The sequence below is a fragment of the Panthera uncia genome, chromosome D1 (genome assembly GCF_023721935.1).
Source record: "Panthera uncia isolate 11264 chromosome D1, Puncia_PCG_1.0, whole genome shotgun sequence".
Lineage (NCBI taxonomy): Eukaryota > Metazoa > Chordata > Mammalia > Carnivora > Felidae > Panthera > Panthera uncia.
Genome location: NC_064808.1, coordinates 15,583,518 through 15,602,507, shown reverse-complemented (window position 1 = coordinate 15,602,507; position 18,990 = coordinate 15,583,518). Strand labels below are relative to the sequence as shown.

The 18,990-nt window shown below is 61.4% G+C and overlaps 3 protein-coding genes across 8 annotated transcripts in view; 2 read left to right on the top strand and 1 right to left on the bottom strand.

Annotated features, from left to right (window-relative positions):
* Positions 1 to 11,586, top strand: part of DGKZ (diacylglycerol kinase zeta) — a 33,419-nt gene extending 21,833 nt beyond the window's left edge. For 3 of the 6 annotated variants that reach the window (XM_049647487.1, XM_049647473.1, XM_049647461.1), the window contains exons 4-31: positions 200 to 277; positions 1,327 to 1,383; positions 1,750 to 1,818; positions 3,020 to 3,091; positions 3,197 to 3,313; positions 3,414 to 3,485; positions 3,758 to 3,853; positions 4,121 to 4,203; positions 4,305 to 4,365; positions 4,468 to 4,581; positions 4,683 to 4,823; positions 5,417 to 5,495; positions 5,691 to 5,746; positions 5,905 to 5,967; positions 6,071 to 6,144; positions 6,233 to 6,344; positions 6,714 to 6,913; positions 7,116 to 7,216; positions 7,314 to 7,393; positions 7,486 to 7,555; positions 7,699 to 7,739; positions 8,222 to 8,361; positions 9,153 to 9,184; positions 9,394 to 9,437; positions 9,899 to 10,019; positions 10,116 to 10,149; positions 10,375 to 10,474; positions 10,786 to 11,586. In XM_049647487.1, coding sequence (XP_049503444.1) covers positions 200 to 277; positions 1,327 to 1,383; positions 1,750 to 1,818; positions 3,020 to 3,091; positions 3,197 to 3,313; positions 3,414 to 3,485; positions 3,758 to 3,853; positions 4,121 to 4,203; positions 4,305 to 4,365; positions 4,468 to 4,581; positions 4,683 to 4,823; positions 5,417 to 5,495; positions 5,691 to 5,746; positions 5,905 to 5,967; positions 6,071 to 6,144; positions 6,233 to 6,344; positions 6,714 to 6,913; positions 7,116 to 7,216; positions 7,314 to 7,393; positions 7,486 to 7,555; positions 7,699 to 7,739; positions 8,222 to 8,361; positions 9,153 to 9,184; positions 9,394 to 9,437; positions 9,899 to 10,019; positions 10,116 to 10,149; positions 10,375 to 10,474; positions 10,786 to 10,902 — 2,424 coding nt within the window. In that variant the 3' untranslated portion in view covers positions 10,903 to 11,586. Of the gene's footprint in view, positions 1 to 199; positions 278 to 1,326; positions 1,384 to 1,749; positions 1,819 to 3,019; positions 3,092 to 3,196; positions 3,314 to 3,413; positions 3,486 to 3,757; positions 3,854 to 4,120; positions 4,204 to 4,304; positions 4,366 to 4,467; positions 4,582 to 4,682; positions 4,824 to 5,416; positions 5,496 to 5,690; positions 5,747 to 5,904; positions 5,968 to 6,070; positions 6,145 to 6,232; positions 6,345 to 6,713; positions 6,914 to 7,115; positions 7,217 to 7,313; positions 7,394 to 7,482; positions 7,556 to 7,698; positions 7,740 to 8,221; positions 8,362 to 9,152; positions 9,185 to 9,393; positions 9,438 to 9,898; positions 10,020 to 10,115; positions 10,150 to 10,374; positions 10,475 to 10,785 lie in introns of all 6 variants that reach the window. The other 3 variants (XM_049647476.1, XM_049647465.1, XM_049647452.1) reach the window with 2 other exon arrangements.
* A 1,222-nt stretch (positions 11,587 to 12,808) lies between these two features.
* MDK (midkine) lies at positions 12,809 to 14,747 on the top strand. Its single transcript, XM_049647443.1, has 5 exons — positions 12,809 to 12,911; positions 13,227 to 13,303; positions 13,468 to 13,635; positions 13,755 to 13,916; positions 14,626 to 14,747. Exons 2-5 carry the CDS (start codon positions 13,228 to 13,230, stop codon positions 14,649 to 14,651), a joined length of 432 nt encoding a protein of 143 aa, XP_049503400.1. The 5' UTR covers positions 12,809 to 12,911; position 13,227; the 3' UTR covers positions 14,652 to 14,747.
* Positions 14,748 to 15,041: 294 nt separating this feature from the next.
* On the bottom strand, positions 15,042 to 17,643 carry CHRM4 (cholinergic receptor muscarinic 4). Its single transcript, XM_049647433.1, has one exon. The coding sequence runs from the start codon at positions 17,538 to 17,540 to the stop codon at positions 16,104 to 16,106; it is 1,437 nt and encodes a 478-aa protein (XP_049503390.1). The 5' UTR covers positions 17,541 to 17,643; the 3' UTR covers positions 15,042 to 16,103.
* Positions 17,644 to 18,990: the final 1,347 nt, after the last annotated feature.

The following is an 18,990-nucleotide window of genomic DNA, read 5'->3' as shown; positions in this document are numbered from 1 at the left end:
TGGGAACAGGACTGTCACCTGAGCGCCCGCTGTGGGCTGCCTGAGGGTGGCAGGAGGAACGGGGGCTGTATTCTGGTGCCAGGATCGGGGGTTCCCAGTGAACAGAGAGGGAAGATGGAAGGATTTCTCTCCTGGCCCTGGGGCAGCATTCTGGACGGAGTTACCTGGTGCTTCAGGGCCTCCTCTTCATTTTCTGCAGCAGAAATCAGTGTCCCGGAGAAAGTGTGCAGCCTGCAAGATCGTGGTGCACACCCCCTGCATTGAGCAACTGGAGAAGGTAAGTGTGAGTGCTCAGCCTTTCCTGCCCCTCCCCTTTGGGTGCTGAAGCCCCTCAGCAAACACACATGTGTATTTCTGCACTGATACTCATGTTACAAGCGTTGCCTGCCAAGAGTGCCCCGGCCTGCATGGTGGTGAAGAGCCAAAGACCCTCGAGCTGAAATGCCTGCATTTGAGTCCTGTCTCCCTCCTCTCCTTTATTAGCTACCCTATCCCCACTGCCCAGAACAAGCCTGGCACAGAGTGGGGCTCACTATGGATGAATAATGAGCGATGGCCGAGACCCCGTTTTATTAGCACCTAAATTAACATTTAGAAGGGGCCATGGTCTTGCCGAAGCTAGGCCACTCCTGTGTAGCCCTGGCCCGTGCTTCTAAAGCAAGGTAGAGGGGACATTGAGCAGGCAGATCCAGGCCAAGGGTGGGGGGCTCCCCAGGCAGCAGAAACCCCGATCAGCACATGGGAAAGCTTGTAGGACTAGGAGTGGCATCAGCAAGGCTAATGTGGGTCACTTGCCCCAGCCCCTGACTCATAGAGTGAGGTTTCCCTGCAACTTTGCTAAGGCTGAAGCAGGGACAGTGGGAAAAGAGAGACAAACGTAGCCCCAGGTGTTACAGAGGCTAAGATGGGATCACACCAGTTTTCATAAGTGAGCTAATGGTCTCCAGGGACCAGCCAGCACAAGTCTGCAAGCACCGATCAGGGTGCCTGCACGTGCCTAGGTTGGGAGCATTCGAGGGTAAGGGGAAAATGTGGGAGGGGTAAACCATACTGCCTTTTAATGGTGGGGGAGTAGACACAAAACTCCAAGTCTCCCCCATCCCAGGATACTAACAGAGGGAGGAAAAAGTCCTTCTGGCTATGGTGGAGAGGAGGCAGGGATGCAGGAGGGCTTCTGAAAAGAGGTGTCTCACATTCTGAGGGCTCCCAGGATGATTTGGGGCTATCTCTACCTTGTGAGTGACACTTCCCTGGAGGAGGTGGCTATATGCCTGACTCCGTGAAAGGAGGTTCTGACATTTGGGTGGTCATTGCAATGTTTCACAGATAAATTTCCGCTGTAAGCCGTCCTTCCGTGAATCAGGCTCCAGGAACATCCGTGAGGTAAGTGCCCAGGGTAGTTACAGGTAAGGAGGCCCCAAGTTTCCTGAGTGGACTTCTCCACAGTGTCTCCAGAGTGCCACCAGGGGACTCAGCAACTTCGAGGCTGCTCTGGGGCCCAGGGAGGTGCAGGGCTGAGGCTCTGAGAGCGTCTCAATGGGGAAGGCCTGGCAGGCCCTGCTTGCAGAGTGGATGGGACACTGCCTGCCTCTTGTGCCTCCTCACTCTTCTCCCCTACCCCGAGCCTCAGTCCCCACCTTGAGGCCATGGAGAGAAGTCTCCAGCCCCTCTCACCTCACACACACTCCTGCAGAGAGCTTCCTGCAGCCCCACCCCTCACTCCGGTGATACTCTCTCTTCCTCCACCAGCCAACATTTGTGCGCCACCACTGGGTACACAGGCGACGCCAGGATGGCAAGTGTCGGCACTGTGGGAAGGTGAGGCCCTGCCCAGGGAAGTTGGCCAGCCTGATGACCACCGGACCTGGGCCCTGTGGCCCCCGAGCCTCAGGCTGTGCATCCAGTGTGACCTGCCCATCACCGACTGTTTCTCCTGAGTGCAGAGTCCTAGGGCTCTGTTTCAACCTGGCTGAGGTGCCCATTCAGTTCCAAAACACCTAGGCTTCTGGACAGAGCAGGAGAGCAGGGAAGAAAGTTATCTTCTAGTGCAGGGTATCTGGACTGCTTGGAAATTACACGTGAGCCCTCTGAGAATTAGACTTACTCATTTAGTAACTCGGCAGATACTTGTTGAACGCCTGTTGGGTGCTGAGCCCCACTGGGTAGTGGGTAGTGGGTCCCTGCTCTCCTGGAGGAGGAGGGTGTGGCTTGAAGACAGACTCTGCAGGCAGTCTTCCTGAGCACAGTCCACAGTGTGGTGGTCACTTAGTCATTGTCTGCTTCCTGTGCGTCTCTGTCAGTAAGCATAGGCCATGGAAGGTCGAGGGGCCTTGTGCCTCTTTTCCTTTGCCCACTTTCAGTGCCAAGCACAGCCTGGCACCCAGCAGGCCCTCAGTAACGTTTGTAGGGCGAACAAGGGTATGAATGTGATAGGTACTGTGAAGAAGCGTGAAGCGCTGGAAATGCCCAGGGGCCTGGGGGTCTGGGGTCAGGGAGGAGGGCATCTCAGCCTACAGGAGTTAGCTGTGGATCCTTTGAGCAGATCACATGTGTGCACCCAACGCCTTGCAGTTAACTTCAGAGAGTCATAAGCCTCCCTGCTCCAGGGGCTTATTTTACAGGGTTTTTTTTTTTTTGTCATTTTGTTCTGTTTTTTATTTTATTTTATTTATTTTTATTTACTTTTATGTTTTATTTATTTTTGAGAGAGAGAGAGAAAGCAAGCACGGGAGGGACAGAGAAAGAGAGGGAGACACAGAATCTGAAGACAGGCTCCAGGCTCTGAGCTAGCTATCAGCACAGAGCCCGACACGGGGCTTGAACCCATGAACTGCGAGATCATGACCTGAGCCGAAGTCGGACGCTTAACCGACTGAGCCACCCAGGCACCCCATTGTTTTTTTAATTTTAAAAAATGTGCTCAATTTCCCGGGGTGGAGAGAGGTTGGCAACAGAAGAGGGGTTGGGCCTGCTGCTCTGGACCTGGTCCCTGGTGCCCCAACCACCCCCTTCCCCCTAGGGCTTCCAGCAGAAGTTCACCTTCCACAGCAAGGAGATCGTGGCCATCAGTTGCTCCTGGTGCAAGCAAGCAGTGAGTGCTCGCCCTGCCCCGCCGTAGGCTGTCCCCTGGGCTGCACTGGGTGGGGGTCCCCAGGCCTCAGCTCAGCCCGGCTCAGCTGTGCCCCCTCCTCTCTAGTACCACAGCAAGGTGTCCTGCTTCATGCTGCAGCAGATCGAGGAGCCGTGCTCCCTGGGGGTCCACGCTGCCGTGGTCATCCCACCCACCTGGATCCTTCGCGCTCGAAGGCCCCAGGTGAGTCTTGCCTGCACCCTTGACACCACTCCCACGTTTGGGCTCTGCTGGCTACCCCAGCCCTCCCACCTTGTCACCAATGCCCCTGCTTCCCTCGCAGAATACCCTCAAGGCAAGCAAGAAGAAAAAGAGAGCATCCTTTAAGAGGAAATCTAGCAAGAAAGGGCCAGAGGTTAGTCCTGGGGTTGGGTGGGCCACTGGAGGGGAACAGGAAAGAGGGGCCTGTTTCTTGGAATACTGAGGCCCCTGGGCTGATGATGCAGCCTTTGGTGGGTCAGTTTGGGCTCTGGGCCCCAGAGGAGGGTGTGAGGCCAGATCCGAGTTGCCTCTGTATGGCCAGGCCCACTTAAGGTCTGACCTGGAGGTAGTATGAGGGCGCACTGCCGAAAATGGGGGTAAGGTCTTCAAGACAGGAAAGAGCCTTATTGTCTCTCTGTCTCCAAGGAGGGCCGCTGGAGACCCTTCATCATCAGGCCCACCCCATCCCCCCTCATGAAGCCCCTGCTGGTGTTTGTGAACCCCAAGAGTGGGGGCAACCAGGTACGCACAGCCTCCCCTCTCCACCGGGAGCCTTGGGGGAGGAACGGGTTCCGGCTCTGCACCCCTCCCCTCCCCTCCCCAGCAACTGCTCCCAGGTTCCATGGCAGGCTCCTGCCCCATCCCTCTTTCCCAGAGATACTGAGGAGATCTGATTCTGTCTCCACCCCTTGCCCCTCGCTGGGCCTGCTTCCCACAGCCACAGCCTTCTCATGTGCTTTTCCCCACTTCAGCCCACCAGCCCTGACTGACTCCCCCGGTCCCCCGCAGGGCGCTAAGATCATCCAGTCCTTCCTGTGGTATCTCAATCCCCGACAAGTCTTTGACCTGAGCCAGGGAGGGCCCAAGGAGGCGTAAGTACTTGCCAAGGCTCCGTGGGGACAGTGGCAGGGGGCTTGCCTGGCACTCAGGGTAGGGTGTATGTACCCTGACACTTCCGGTCCTCCGACCCCAGGCTGGAGATGTACCGCAAAGTGCACAACCTGCGGATCCTGGCGTGCGGAGGCGACGGCACGGTGAGTTCTCCCGCTGCTCGCTTCTCGAGTCTCCCGCCTCTCTGGGGCCTGAGCCTGGGCCCCGCTGGTCTGACCTGGCCTCTTGTGCTCTGCCCCCTCCAGGTCGGCTGGATCCTCTCCACCCTGGACCAGCTGCGCTTAAAACCACCGCCGCCCGTTGCCATTCTGCCCCTGGGCACTGGCAATGACTTGGCCCGTACCCTCAACTGGGGAGGGGTAAGAGCCCACGGCAGGGTAGGAGAGCTGGGGGTGGGCCGTGCAACCCTGCACGCCTCTCCCCAGGAGAGGCTCGGTTCCTGAGCCCTTTGTCCCACCAGGGCTACACGGATGAGCCCGTGTCCAAGATCCTCTCCCACGTGGAGGAGGGGAATGTAGTGCAGCTAGACCGCTGGGACCTCCGTGCTGAGCCCAACCCCGACGCGGGGCCCGAGGAGCGTGACGAGGGCGCCACTGACCGGGTAGGGCGGCCAGGGCCAGGGGCAGCCGCTACAGTGGGGGCGGGGGGCAGTCTCGGGAGACCCGGGCTGGCCTCCTCTTTCTCACTTGCCAGTTCAGGGACTTTGGGCAAATCTCTTCGTTTCTCCAGACTTTCAGCTTCTTCCGTACAATGGTAATAATGGTACTCCACAAGCTAGTTGTTATTCAGCCACTTGGCAAATATTTACTGAATATCTGCCACATGCCAGGCACCATTTTAAGCGGCAACAAAGCAAAGTCCCTGTTCTCACAGAGCTCCTAGAGAATATGGCACTTTGGGGAAGAAGCATCATGGGGGACAGAAAGCCAGGGAAGAGAGTGTCAGCAGAGCTGGGGCTGTTTTGTGTATGGGGCGCTTGGAGGAGCCTCACCGGAGCCGGAAGCTGAGAGGCCAGAGCCTCAGGCGGGGAACTGGCTGGAGGAAGAACTTTGTGGTAGATCCTCTTAACTGGGGGAAAGGCTTCCAAAAGTGCATGGGCTTAGCGAGCCTGGTGGCCCCTGGCCTGGGCCAGGCCAGAGCAGGGAGGGGTCTGTTAGGCGCAGCCCTGATGCTGGCCCCGTGACCTTTTTCCAGCTGCCCCTGGATGTCTTCAACAACTACTTCAGCCTGGGCTTCGATGCCCACGTCACCCTGGAGTTTCACGAGTCTCGAGGTTGGCAACCTCTTGCTGAGGAGGCATTGGGAGGCTGGGGAGGAAGAGGCACAGGAGGGTCCCTGAGAGGGTCAGAACTTGCCCCCAGCAGTAAAAGAAAGGCACTTGTTCCCAGCCCTTCCTCCCCACCCCAGCTTGGGAAGCCCCAGCAAGTTCAGAATGACTGACTGTCCCCTGTTTCTTATCGCCACCCAGAGGCCAACCCAGAGAAATTCAACAGCCGCTTTCGAAATAAGATGTTCTACGCCGGGGTGAGTCTGGGGTCTGCCAGCAATAGCCCCCACCATGCCCACTATTCTGCCACCTAAGCCCCCTGCCCACCTGTGTCTGCTAGGCCACAGGACCCCTTCTGGGCAGTGGTAAGGGAAAGTCTCTGTTACCAGATGGTGATGCCCTCTGTCTCCCACAGACAGCCTTCTCTGACTTCCTGATGGGCAGCTCTAAGGACTTGGCCAAGCACATCCGAGTGGTGGTAAATGGACCAAGCTGGCAGGCAGAGTGGGTGGGCCCAGCAGAGAGGGAGGCTGCCTTGGCACGGCTGTATAGCTTACACCCTCCCCTGTTCCTGCCTCCAGTGTGATGGAACCGACCTGACCCCCAAGATCCAGGACCTGAAGCCCCAGTGCATTGTTTTCCTGAATATTCCCAGGTGAGGAGGGGAGGGCTCTGTGTGGGCCCAGCTGTCTCCATCCTGCAGGACTGTCCTCTGAAGGCCCTTGTGTTGCCTTCCCCTCCAGGTACTGCGCAGGCACCATGCCCTGGGGCCACCCTGGGGAGCACCACGACTTTGAGCCCCAGCGGCATGATGATGGCTACCTCGAGGTCATTGGCTTTACCATGACGTCCCTGGTGAGTGGGCCAGCAAGGGACCTGTCTGGAGCCCTGGCTCTGCTTTGCCCCTGGCTCTGTCCCCACAGTGACCAAGAATACTGTTCCAAGATGGAAGGGGGGCGATTACCGAACTTCCTTTCACTGGCTGAGATAGGAGAATTCATGCTCATCTCCCTGGCTGGGGTCTCCCCTTCCCTCCCTCCCTTCCCCCAGCAGGGTCTCACTCTTCCCTCAGCTCTCTGACTGGGGTATTGTCCTCCCTCTCTGCTCTCTGTCTGGGGGGTCACTGTCATTGTGTTCCCTGGCCAGAGCATCCCTGGGGGGAACAGAGCTGGGGGCCCCACTGCCCCTGCCCTGGCGCCTGACCTGAGCCTTTTGCGCCCACAGGCAGCGCTGCAGGTGGGCGGGCACGGTGAGCGGCTGACACAGTGCCGCGAGGTGGTGCTCACCACGTCTAAGGCCATCCCGGTGCAGGTGGATGGCGAGCCCTGCAAACTCGCGGCCTCTCGTATTCGCATCGCCCTGCGCAACCAGGCCACCATGGTGCAGAAGGCCAAGCGGCGGAGTGCCGCCCCCCTGCATAGCGAGTACGTCCCCCTCCCGGCCACCTGCCCCGGACCCAAGGCCAGACTCTGCCCCTCTCTTGAGCCTTGGTTTCCCCAGCCGGAAAGGGGGCCTCCAGTCCCTCTGCCCCAGGGAAGCTGGGCAGGGCCCCTCAGTCTGCCCCTCAGTGGTTGGCTGAGGATCCTTGCCATGTGCCCTCTTCCCACCCTCTGCCCCGTGCCTCAGCCAGCAGCCCGTGCCTGAGCAGCTGCGGATCCAGGTGAGCAGAGTCAGCATGCATGACTACGAGGCCCTGCATTATGATAAGGAGCAGCTCAAGGAGGCCTGTGAGTGACAGTTGGGGGCACGGAGCTGCCGAGGCCGGGGTGGGTGGGGGAGGCAGGAGGATACGGCCAGCTGCTGACGGCCTGCTCTGTCCCCCAGCCGTGCCACTGGGCACCGTGGTGGTCCCAGGAGACAGCGACCTAGAGCTCTGCCGGGCGCACATCGAGAGGCTCCAGCAGGTGAGGGAGGGGGTCAGGAGCCCGTCCCGCTTGTGCCCAGCTGCTGCAGTTTCCTTTCTCTCCCAACTCCCGGCCTCCGCCTCTCTCAGCAGGAGCACGAAGGTGCTGGAGCCAAGTCCCCCACCTGCCAGAAACTGTCCCCCAAGTGGTGCTTCCTGGACGGTGAGTGGCCCTGAAGGACCAGCTCCTGGCAGTCCCGGGCTGTGTCCTGCCCCCTCCCTCAGGGCTCCTGGTGGGGCAGCAGAAAATCTGGGCCTGGACAAGGGCCTCCTGTCCCCTCAGCCGGCTCTCTGCCTTCCCCACAGCCACCACTGCCAGCCGCTTCTACAGGATCGACCGGGCCCAGGTGAGCACTCGCGGCCCTCCATCCATCGCTGGCTCCGAGCCACCCGAGGGCCCTCTCCTGTTGGCCCACACTTCCACAGATGGGCTCCCCACCCCCTAGTCCTCATACTGTGTCGCGCCCGCACACCTGCTCGGGCCGCAGACAGGGCATGGCCCTGCCCTCCAGACTGGCACGCACGCCGCCAACAGTGAAGGGAGCTGGCATTCCCAGAAAAGTCTTGCTGGGTGGGTGCGAGGGCCTGGGAACACAGATGCTGCCCAGTGAGACACAGATGCTAAGGCACTTCTGCCCAGAGGCTGGGCAGCCTGGGTAAAGGCTCAGCAGTGGGAAGGGGCTGGGAAGGCCCCTCACCCGGCTTGCGCCTGCTCGCGTTCATGCTCCTAGCAGAGGCTTCTCCAGGTCCGTTGGCCTTGCCCCTGCACCCCCACCATCGGCGGCCCTGGAAGATCCTGACCCTTGGTCCCTGACCTCCCCACCCACAGGAACACCTCAACTATGTGACTGAGATCGCACAGGATGAGATTTATATTCTGGACCCTGAGCTTCTGGGGGCATCGGCCCGGCCTGACCTCCCAACCCCCACTTCCCCTCTTCCCACCTCCCCCTGCTCACCCACACTCCGGTGAGTCCTGCCGCTCCTCCAGCCCCCCTGGCTCTAAACCCCACCCACAAGCCAGAAGCTCCTGAAGTCCCGCCTTCAACACCAGACACATGTCCGGTGTCAAGCTAGCTGCTGGGTCCCCACAGGCTGAGTCATCGGCAGAGAACCGAACCTGGCCACACCCAGTTGACCAGTCCCTTGACCCCAGGAAAGTGGCGTCACTGACCATCCTGCTGCGCTGGGTTCCCCGCCTCCCCCTCCCCCCCCCCCCCACTTCTCTATGAGTCCTGTTCCCCATCCCCCAACATCCGAGCACTCCAACCTCACCCCTCCACCCACCCACCCTCCATCCCCGCTGCCCAGCACAGTGCCCTGCCCAGGTTGTCCGGGCCTCAAGTTTGCCTTCCTCTGCACTTGTCCTTCCTGCCTCAGACACTTCCCCCGTTCCTCATCGAGCTGCCCCCTCCACTCAGACCGCAGCTTGGGAGTTTCCTCCTCAGAGGAGTCTTCCCAGGAACCCCAGCTGAAGTTGCTGTGCGATCACACCGCGCTGTCTCTGTTCCTCAGCGCTTCCCACTCTCAGAACGCCTTATATATTTGTTGACTTGTTCATCTCCCTGACTGGAATGTAAGCTCCCTGCGAGCGAGCTCTCGGTCTTGCTCACGGCTGTATCACCAGCACCCAGAACAGCACCTGCCATGTAGGCAACAATAAACTGTTGAAGGAACGCAGGGAGCACCTTGGGGCGGGGAGGGGGACCAGCCGGGCCTGTGCCGTCGCCGGCTCACATCTCACCCCGCTCTGCTTGCAGGTCACTGCCAGGGGATGTGGCACCCCCCAAAGGTGAGGGCTCTCCCTTCTCCCCGGCCCCAGGTGGGGTGGAGCCCACACACATCCTCCCACAACCGGCAAGGTCCGCACGGTCACACGGACCACAGCCGAGCCCTCAGCACACGTGCCCCGGCAGGCCCGCCCTCCCCACAGCACGTTCGTGCACCGACACGAGCCGGGGCCTCCGGCCCCAGAGTGTAACAGGCAGGTGTTCCGTGCAGGTGAAGAGCTGATTGAGGCCGCCAAGAGGAACAACTTCTGTAAGGTACTAGCGAGGGGCTCGGCTTCTCCCTTCTGTGCCATGTGGGGTGGGTCCTCAGGGTGGGGCCAAGGGTTGGCCTGTTTGGGAGCCAGCCACTGGCCCGCTGCAGAATCTCCATGGTGATTGTCCCATTCCACCTTGTTCCCGTCCCTGTCCCGCTCCCGGTGTCCCTTCGTAGGGGCTCCCTGGCACAGCCTGCCTGTCCCCGGTGCTCAGAAAGGAGCAAGTCTTAGAGGAACCGCAGGCTCCAGGGCTTGGTCATCAGTGGTCCTGGGGAGTTCATGGGCCCCTGGGGTGTGAGAAGCCCAGTGTCTCTCCCCTACACTCCAGAAAGACCCCCAGAGGGATGATGTGTGAGCACAGTAGCGTCAGGCCTGCGGCCTGTATGAGATGGGGCGTTTCTGTGGCTGGCAGGGGGGTAGCCCTGAGGAGCCCCAGCCCTGCTCTCTGCCTCCTGCCCTCAGCTCCAGGAGCTGCACCGAGCTGGGGGTGACCTCATGCACCGGGACGAGCAGAGCCGCACGCTCCTGCACCATGCGGTCAGCACGGGCAGCAAGGAAGTGGTCCGCTACCTGCTGGACCACGGTGAGCTGAGCCACTGGGGGCCCCGGGGCCGGGGGCCGCAGCGGGAGGAGGGAAGGGCGTCAGGCCTCTCTGACCTCCCCTTCCCCTCTTCTCTAGCGCCCCCAGAGATCCTTGATGCTGTGGAGGAGAAGTGAGTATCTGGGCATCGGGAGACCTTGGTTGCTCTGGAACCTGCCCTGTCTTCATCTAGCCCTTCCCACTCGGTTCATGGTCAGAGCCCATAAACCCTTCCAGGCCACCTCTGTCCTGCCCTTGCCCCACAGCTCTGAGCTTCGTGCTCTAATAGCCCTCTGGAGACAGACGAGAGGGCCCTGAGAACAGGATGGGGGTCCACAGCCAGCCCCTGTTTCCGCAGTGGGGAGACCTGTCTGCACCAGGCAGCGGCCTTGGGCCAGCGTACCATCTGCCACTACATCGTGGAGGCTGGGGCCTCTCTCATGAAGACAGACCAGCAGGTGAGCAGACTAGCAGGAAGTCCACACCAGCACAAACCAACCCTTTCCCAAACTCGGGCCCTTGTAAGTGGGGAGCCACAGGGGAGGGCCGCCGCTCGGGACCCGAAGCTGTCCTTCAGCCAGCATAGTCCGGATCCTGAGAAACCTGGGCCAGCGGAGGGTGGGGTGTGGATGACTGCCTGGCCTTTGAGGCTTTTCCCTCCCCCACTGGCAGCCCGGAGGGAAGGTTCCCTGCCCTCTCCCAAGCCTGGGGCGGGGGGGGGGGGGGGTCAACAGGTCCCTGAACTGATGGCGGCAACCCCCTCATCCAGGGTGACACCCCCCGGCAGCGGGCCGAGAAGGCTCAGGACACCGAGCTCGCCGCCTACCTAGAGAACCGGCAGCACTACCAGATGATCCAGCGGGAGGACCAAGAGACGGCTGTGTAGCTGTGAGGCTGACACCAGGGCAGCGAGGAGGGACAGGGCCAGCCTGAGGACGAGCCCCCTCATCGCCCACCTCACTGCCACATTCCAGTCGGACTACCACGGGGGGACCCATGCCCCAGGGAAGGAGCCCCGTGCTGCCCCCTGAGGAGCCGCCCGCCCCGGACGAGGGTTGGACTCTGAGGAGCTGGGGGATCTCACCTGTCCCCCTGAGGCCCCAGCCCGACCCGGGGCCTACGGGGGAACAGGAAACTGGACTGGGCTGGGCAGGCCTTTGGGGGACGGGGCTGGACCACTTCAGGGCAGCCCTCGCCCTCACCGCAGCAGGTGCCCTCGTGGGGTTTAGGAGTAGAGGGGGAGGGCAGAGGGGCTTGAGGCCCTATCAGGGAGCCTTCAGGAAGAGGCTTCCTAAGCCACCTGCTCCTTTAGGGGCCCCACCCTGAGCCTCCTGGCAGCTTGGGCCCTCTCTCCTGCCCCGACTCCACCCTTCCCAGGGCTTCCTTCCAGAAACAGGCTGCTGCATTTGCCTGCCCGCTGCCCTGCTTGGCACCTACCCCCGGTGACCCTCCCTATGTACTCAGTCATTTCATCGATGCCCGACTGTGTGGCCTGGGGGTTGGAGTGGGGCTCTCGTGGTGACATGTTTACAGCTGGGTGTGACTCAGTAAAGTGGATTTTTTTCCTTTCTGCTTTTTTTTTTTTTTTTTTTTTTTTTTGGCTGGGAAGGTCTTCCAGAAGCAATGGGGTCTGGTGGAGGGGGGCTGGACACCCTGGACCCAGACCCCTTTGGGGAGGGGGGCGTGCCAGGACCTGGCGGAGACCTGACCTCTGCCTGGCTGCCTAGCTCTGCGGGGCGGGGGGGGGGGGGGGGGGGGGGGGGGGGAGCGTGCCGGGGCGCTTCCGAGCGCTGATTTCCTCTCGCTTCCCGCTTCCCGCAGGGACGATAACAATGAAAGTGAAAGAGAGGTGGGGCGGGGGTGAGGCCTGTATTCTTTGGCCCCTTTGCCCTATGGCCTTGGGCAAGCTCCTTCCCCCAGGCCTCAGTCGCATTTACTCTTTAGGGGATCGGGTGAGGTGATCCCCCAAGGTCGGAAGGGGTGGGCATTTGCAGCTGCCGCCGTGGCTGCATCTGGAACTTCTCAGACGGCTCTCGTCAGCTCCCTAGCCTTACCAAATCCAGCCTGCGGGCTCCTCCTCCAACAACTTCCCCCCCCCCCCCAGCTCCCGCCCCCGAAAACCTGCGCTCCTGGAAAGGCACGGCGTCCCCTGCGTCCGAGCGCCTTCTCGGGGGCTCAGTGTCCCCAGGCTCCCCTAACACTGAGCGGGGCATCTCCCTGCTCACTTAAGGAGCGACCCTGGGTGGGGGCTTGCGCTCCTTCCCCAGCAGCTAAGGGGGCGCAAAGGGCCGGTCCTCGACGGGGTTAGTCATCGGGGGACTGAGCCGCACATAGGCTGGAACGCGGGCCCCTCGCCGAGCGCCGGAACCCGTCACAACCCCGGGGTTACCAGCTCCCTCCCAGTCTGCATCCTCCCAGTCTCCCCTCCCCGGGAGGAGAGGCAGACGTCCAGCGGGGAAAGAGGACGGCCCCGGGGAGGGGGCGGGGGCGGGAACCTGGGGCTCGGGCAGGGGCCAGGGGTGCCGAGGCAGGGCAGAAGCTTGGGGCCGGGAGACCCCGGGCTCAGAAGACGGGGGACCGGCAGAGCCCGTCGTCTGAGCGCGGACGGCCCGGGCGGGGCGAGCGGGGGGTGGTGCGGGGACCCGCGGCGGGAAGCCGGGGTAGAAGCGCCCGGGACGCGCGGGGCGGGAGCGGAGGCGGGGACGCCGGGGTCTGGGGGCGGCGCGGGTTTGAGGGGAGGGGGCGGGGCGGGTCCTTCCTCGGTGGGGGGGGCGGGGAGGGGGCGGGGGCCCATGTGACCGGCTCAGACCGGTTCTGGAGACAAAAGGGGCCGCGGCGGCCGGAGCGGGACGGGCCCGGCGCGGGAGGGAGCGCAGCACCGCGGGCAGCGAGCGAGTGAGCGCGCGGGGTCCCGGCGGGCGTGCGGCGGCGGCCTCGGCCCCTCGCCCGCTGGGCCCCAGCCGCCCTGGGGGCCGGAGGCAGGGTGGGGGTCTGAGCTGCGTCCTGGGCTCCAGGCCCTCCCCAGGGAGACGCCTCCGGCTGTGCGCCCCGGCTAGCGGCGAGGGGCCGGCCCCAGAATCCTGCCGCCGCCCCGGCCCGAAGGCCTGGACTGTGGGGACGGGGGTGGGAGGTGCGCGCGTGCGGCCCCACGTGTGGAAGGGGGCAGGCGGGGGGACTCTGACCCGACCTCTCCCCCACCCCCACCCCCAGGATGCAGCACCGAGGCTTCCTCCTCCTCGCCCTCCTCACCCTGCTGGCGCTCACCACCGCGGTGGCCAAAAAGAAAGGTGATACGGGGTGTGGGGGATTGAAGGAGGGCTGGAGACGGGCCAGCGAGGCTGGCGACCTCTGGCCTGGCCGCCGGGGTTCCGAGGCCAGGACCCCAGGAAACGGCCCCTGAGTGAGTCTCTCGTGCCGCGAGGTCCTGAGCTCCGTTCCCCGTGTGTCTTAGACAAAGTGAAGAAGGGCGGCCCGGGGAACGAGTGCGCGGAGTGGACCTGGGGGCCCTGCACCCCCAGCAGCAAGGACTGCGGCGTGGGTTTCCGCGAGGGTACCTGTGGGGCCCAGACCCAGCGCGTCCGGTGCAGGGTGCCCTGCAACTGGAAGAAGGAGTTTGGAGGTGAGGCGGGGCGCAGGCGGAGGGCAGGAAAAGGGGGGCACGGCCTCACTGAAACCTGGGCAGGTCTGTGGCCTCCAGCCACTGGGCCGCCCCGCTGATCCTGGGCACTCTCCCGCCAGCCGACTGCAAGTACAAGTTTGAGAGCTGGGGAGCGTGTGATGGGGGCACAGGCACGAAGGCCCGCCAAGGCACCCTGAAGAAGGCGCGGTACAATGCCCAGTGCCAGGAGACCATCCGCGTGACCAAGCCTTGCACCCCCAAGACCAAAGCCAAGGCCAAAGGTCAGGGAAGTGGGAGAGGGGGGCGGGGTCATAGCGGGGGGGGGGGGGGGGGGGGGTGCTGCACCACCTGTGAAAGGGAACGGTTAAGCCTGAAGTTTTGGACTTTGGAGAAGGACTTCTTGACATCTCTGCACTTGGTTTCCCTGTCTGTAGAGATAGCTTAGGGGGCACATACCGAGGGGGGGCCGCGGAAGGTACTTAGGGGTTATTAAATCTTCTGGCCCAAGTGGAAGCACAAACCCGCTCTGTGGTGTTGGAGCATTTTGCTTAGGGTTCAGGGAAGTTGACTGACCTGGAAGGACTTGCCTTTGTCATCTCTCCAGCCAGAGGGAGCATTGGGTCAGCTTGGGTCCTTTCCCGTATTGAAAGGACTTCACAGCCCACACTTGTGCTATCCCTTAGCTCCTTCCTGATTCACAGCAGCCTAGAGAGGCCATCAGGGCAGAGGTGAATCAGCCCACATCTTAGGTGAGGAGGCCGAGACTGAGGGCGGCTGGGACCAAGAGCCTGAAGGTTTTCTGAACCCCAGTGAAAGTATAAGTTGGTGTGGGGCAGGTCCAGCATCAATATGGCTGCACTGTCCCCCTGGCCACCAGGTCAGCTGATCCAGAGCCACTAGGGGGCAGAATTTTCTCCCTGATGTATGTGCAGGGGGTCTCTCCCGGTCACCGGGACTCCTCTAACGCATTATTTCTCACTTGTTTTACAGCCAAGAAAGGGAAGGGAAAGGACTAGCGGCCGGGTCTGGATGCCAAGGAGCCCGGGGCCCGTGCCCTCCCTCCCACGGGGCCAAGATCGAACCTACCAGTGCCTTTTGTCTACTCATTAGCTTTATCAATCATACCCTGCTTCTTCCCTTTCACTTCTCCACCCCCAAGTGTCCCAAATGGGGAGGAACAAGGGACTGTGGACCACTTGAGCCTCCTGCCCCAGAGGGATGTGATTCCCGGTACCCCCTTTTGTCCTTCCCCACAAAGATGCCATTACTAAGAAACAAATAAACCGTTGTGTTTTTTTCCCCCCAATAAAAGCTTTTCTTTTAATATATAAAAGCCCCTTCCCAGGGAGTTTGCTGTGGTAATTTGTTGGGGCGGGAACTGGTGAAGGAAAGGGAAGGCTGTGGGGACTGTGGCTTTTAGGGGCCAGGGGGCTTGGCGGTGAATGCTCCCCAGAGCTCATGGGAAAAGCAGAACGGTTTTGAAAATTTCTCCCAGGGCCCCTACTGACTCCTGAAAGGGGACCCCCAAGTCACCTGAGCCTTTCAGTCTGGTCTTTCCAGGGGCCACACCAGGACTGGGAGGGAACCTGGAAGATTCCCTAGAACTGACACTCCCCATCTCAGCCACACTCAACCAAAGGCCTTTTGGTACGGCCCGGCCCTCGCTGTCACTGAAGCCTGTGACAGTCAAGTCCGCCCCCATTCTCGCCTGTGACCCAGGCCTCCCTCACTGCAGAAGCCTGCTGGGAGAACTCTTCAGAATCCGTTGGGCCTCTCTGCTCAGCATGGGACCTCAGGAAGCCAGATCTCGGTTCCTGAGTGTGCACCCCTGACCTCCCAGCTACCCCATCCTGAACGTGCAGGGCTGCGAGGAGCATGTGGCAAGGGGCCCTGAGAGCCCACCCACCCAGAGCCTGGCTGAACAGCTGCAGCAAGGGGAGAGCTCTGCCCCTGGAACGGGACCCGGGAGGAGGGGCTGAGCCTACATGCGGGGTGCAGCAGGGAGAAAGCACCAACTACGGCACAATGGGGGACCCCAGCCTTCCACTCCCTTCCCAAGCCTCCTTTCCAAAGCAGTGGCTCCTTTGCTCCTCCCAAGGGGGATCCTGGGCTTTTACTTCCCTCCAGATGTCATTATTTCAGCCATGCTGGTTGGTCACAGTGGGGCAGGTGCCCCAGGAGGCCAGTGCCTCCCAGCTCCCTGAGGCAGGGCAACAGAGGTGGGCCAGGCAGTCTTGGTTCAGACGCTTCTGGGGCTGACCCTCCTCAGCCTGAGCAGAGATCTGGTCTCTCTGAATCCTGCCAGAGATTCTTCCTGAGCCTCACGGGGTCTTGGGGACCTCAGTTCTCTTCAGCGAACGTGAACACGGAGAGATGCTTCCAAATCTCTCCCTGACAGCCACGGGAGAGACCACATGGCTCAGCACACACACGTGACCACCAGCACCTTCTGGGGCACCCTTGCCTGCCTACCTGGCAGTGCCGATGTTCCGATACTGGCACAGCAGCAGGTGCCTGAAGGTCTTTTTAAAGGTGGCATTGCAGAGGGCATAGCAGGCAGGGTTGATGGTGCTGTTGACGTAGCAGAGCCAGTAGCCGATGGACCACACCGTGTCGGGAATGCAGCTCTGGCAGAAGGTGTTCACCAGGACCATGACGTTGTAGGGCGTCCAGGTGAGAATGAAGGCCAGCAGGATGGCGAAGATGGTCCGTGTCACCTTGCGCTCCCGGGCCGCCATCTGCCGCTTCTTGCGCACCTGGTTGCGGGCAATGCTGGCGAACTTGCGGGCCACGTTGGCCGCCGGACGCATGCCAGCTGGTGTGGCGGGAACGATCTCGATGGCTGTCACGCATTCGTTGCCCGTCTGCTTTGTCACAATCTGGATCTTGGACCATTTGGAGGCTGGGTTGAGGGCCCGCGGCTGTAGGGGAGGGGCGGGCATGGCAGGCGCGGTGGCCTCTGTGGTGGACAGCTCTGTGGGTGGTCGTTCCTTGGTGTTCTGCGTGGCACTGCCGGAGCTGGACTCGTTGGAAGTGTCCTTGTCGGCCATCGGGCGCGGCGGCGGTGGCAGAACCGGTGGGGGCGCCTCCTCTAGCTTGCCGTTGCGCAGCTCCTCTTGAGCGGCTTCCCCCGGTGGGGGTTTCTTGATGCTCTGCTTCATCAGGGGGCTCTTGAGGAAGGCCAGAGTCTTGGCCTTCTTCTCCTTAGGGCCCTCGGGCCGGTGCTTGTGAACCCGGCTGCGACTGGCCAGGGAGATGTGAATGTAGAGCACCGTCATGATGACCACGGGCAGGTAGAAGGCAGCGATGGCTGTGCCGAAGGTCACTGCTGGGTTGGACAGGAACTGGATGAAGCACTGGTTGTCTGGCACGGTCCGCTTGCCCACCACAAACTGCCAGAACAAGATGGCAGGTGCCCAGAGCACGAAGGACAGGACCCAGGCGGCGGCGATCATGAGGCCCGCCATCTTGGTGGTGCGCCGGGCCGGGTAGGTGAGGGGCTTGGTGACGCAGAAGTACCGGTCGAAGCTGATGATGAGAAGGTTCATGACAGAGGCGTTGCTCACCACGTAGTCCAGGGCCAGCCATAAGTCACAGACCACGGCGCCCAGAGGCCAGTAGCCCTTGATGATGTACACGGTGTAGAGGTTCATGGAGAAAGCGCCTATGATGAGATCGGCACACGCGAGGCTGAAGAGGAAGTAGTTGTTGACCGTCTGCAGCTGCCTGTTGACCTTGATAGACAGCATCACCAGGATGTTGCCCACGACAGTCACCAGGCTCAACGAGCCTGTCACCGTGGCGATGAATATCATCTCCACCGTCTCGTAGCGGTTGTGGGTCGATGTGACCAAGCGTACAGACTGGTTGCCCGAGCTGCCGTTGACTGGTGTGAAGTTCGCCATTTTGGTTAGCGGTAGTGGGCGGGCGGTGTCTGGAGAAGGAAGGAGAGAGAGAGAAAAGGATGAGCTGTAGAATTGGATTGCAGAGGTAACTCAAGGTGACAGAGGGACATCATCGCGCAGAACCTTAGAGAACTCTGACCCATCCCTTCGTTCATCTCTTACTGAGTGCCTACTCTGTGCAAGCACTGTTCTCGGTGCAGGAGTTACGGACGTGAATGAGACACCCGCGGCCCCCACTCTCACGGAGCTTACAGCCTGATCAGGGCAGACACACAGACACGTGAGCGACAAAAAAAGTGCTAGAACGAAAACAAGGCAGGGCAACAGTAGAGTGAGGGAGTCAGAGGACAGAGAGGGATGCTGCCTTGCTGGGTGATCAGTGAAGGCCTCTCCAAGGAGGTGATATCCGGACAGTGGCGAGGAGACAGCCATGTGAAGAGCTGCGGAGGTGGCTTACTCAGGGCCAATGGCCAGAGCAAAGGTCCTGAGGCACGTGTGGGGCACAGACAGGCCAGTGTGTGCAGGGCCCACAGAAGCAATGGGGACGGCTTGAGTGGTCCCAGAGGTCAGCATGTGGCTCCGGCCGGAAGTGTTCGTTTACCTCCTCGTTCTGTAACCAAAAGTCACCAGGGGACCTGTTCTCAATCCTTACAGAAGGTACTGAGGACAAAGGCAAGGATACATATTAGCAGCTAATACTTAACTGTCTAAGTGTCCGGAACTTTCTGTGCTTTTTATAAATATTAATTTATTTCTTCCTCACGACAAATCTGTGAGGTAGAATCCTTGATTTTTCACTACTTACAGATGGGGAAACTGAGGCACGGAGATGTTAAATAACCTGACCAAGGTTCCACAAAATCCTTGACGTGTTGCTGTCCCAGAGCTAAGGATTCTGGCAGAAGGAGGCCCAGAGAGCCAGAAGAGGCAGTAGTCCCACCTCGGGGAGGGCTTCTGGGATGACCAGAGCGGGCACGGAGAGGGAAGCCTCAAGGATGAGGAGGAGAGTGCCATGTAGCGAGGCTCGGGAGGCACATGCCATTGAGACGTCCCCCCACCAGCCCTCCCTCCCAGCCCCAGTGCGGGGGGGGGGGGGGGGGAGCCTCAGTGCAGGGGAGTTAGGGACTGTCCACAGCCAGCGGGAGTGGTGGGAGCTGAGGACGTGAGGAATCAGAAGCCTAGAAGCCTAGAGGGCCTGCCAGCCAAGCAAAGGCACACATGGCTTCCAAGGGGCCAGGGCCAGCCCTCACCCCGACCAAGAACCCAAAGGAAGCCCGAAGGGAACCCAGAGCGTCTCAGGGGGAAGAGGGGCAGTGCTGCAGGGGAGTCTGTCGCAGCCAGAGCCCCCCCCACCCGACCCCGCCGCCGGGCCCACCAGCACACCAGTGCCCCCCCCCCCCAGCACACGGCCTGCGCCCCCTCCCACCCAGGTTCCTCTTCATCTCTCCCC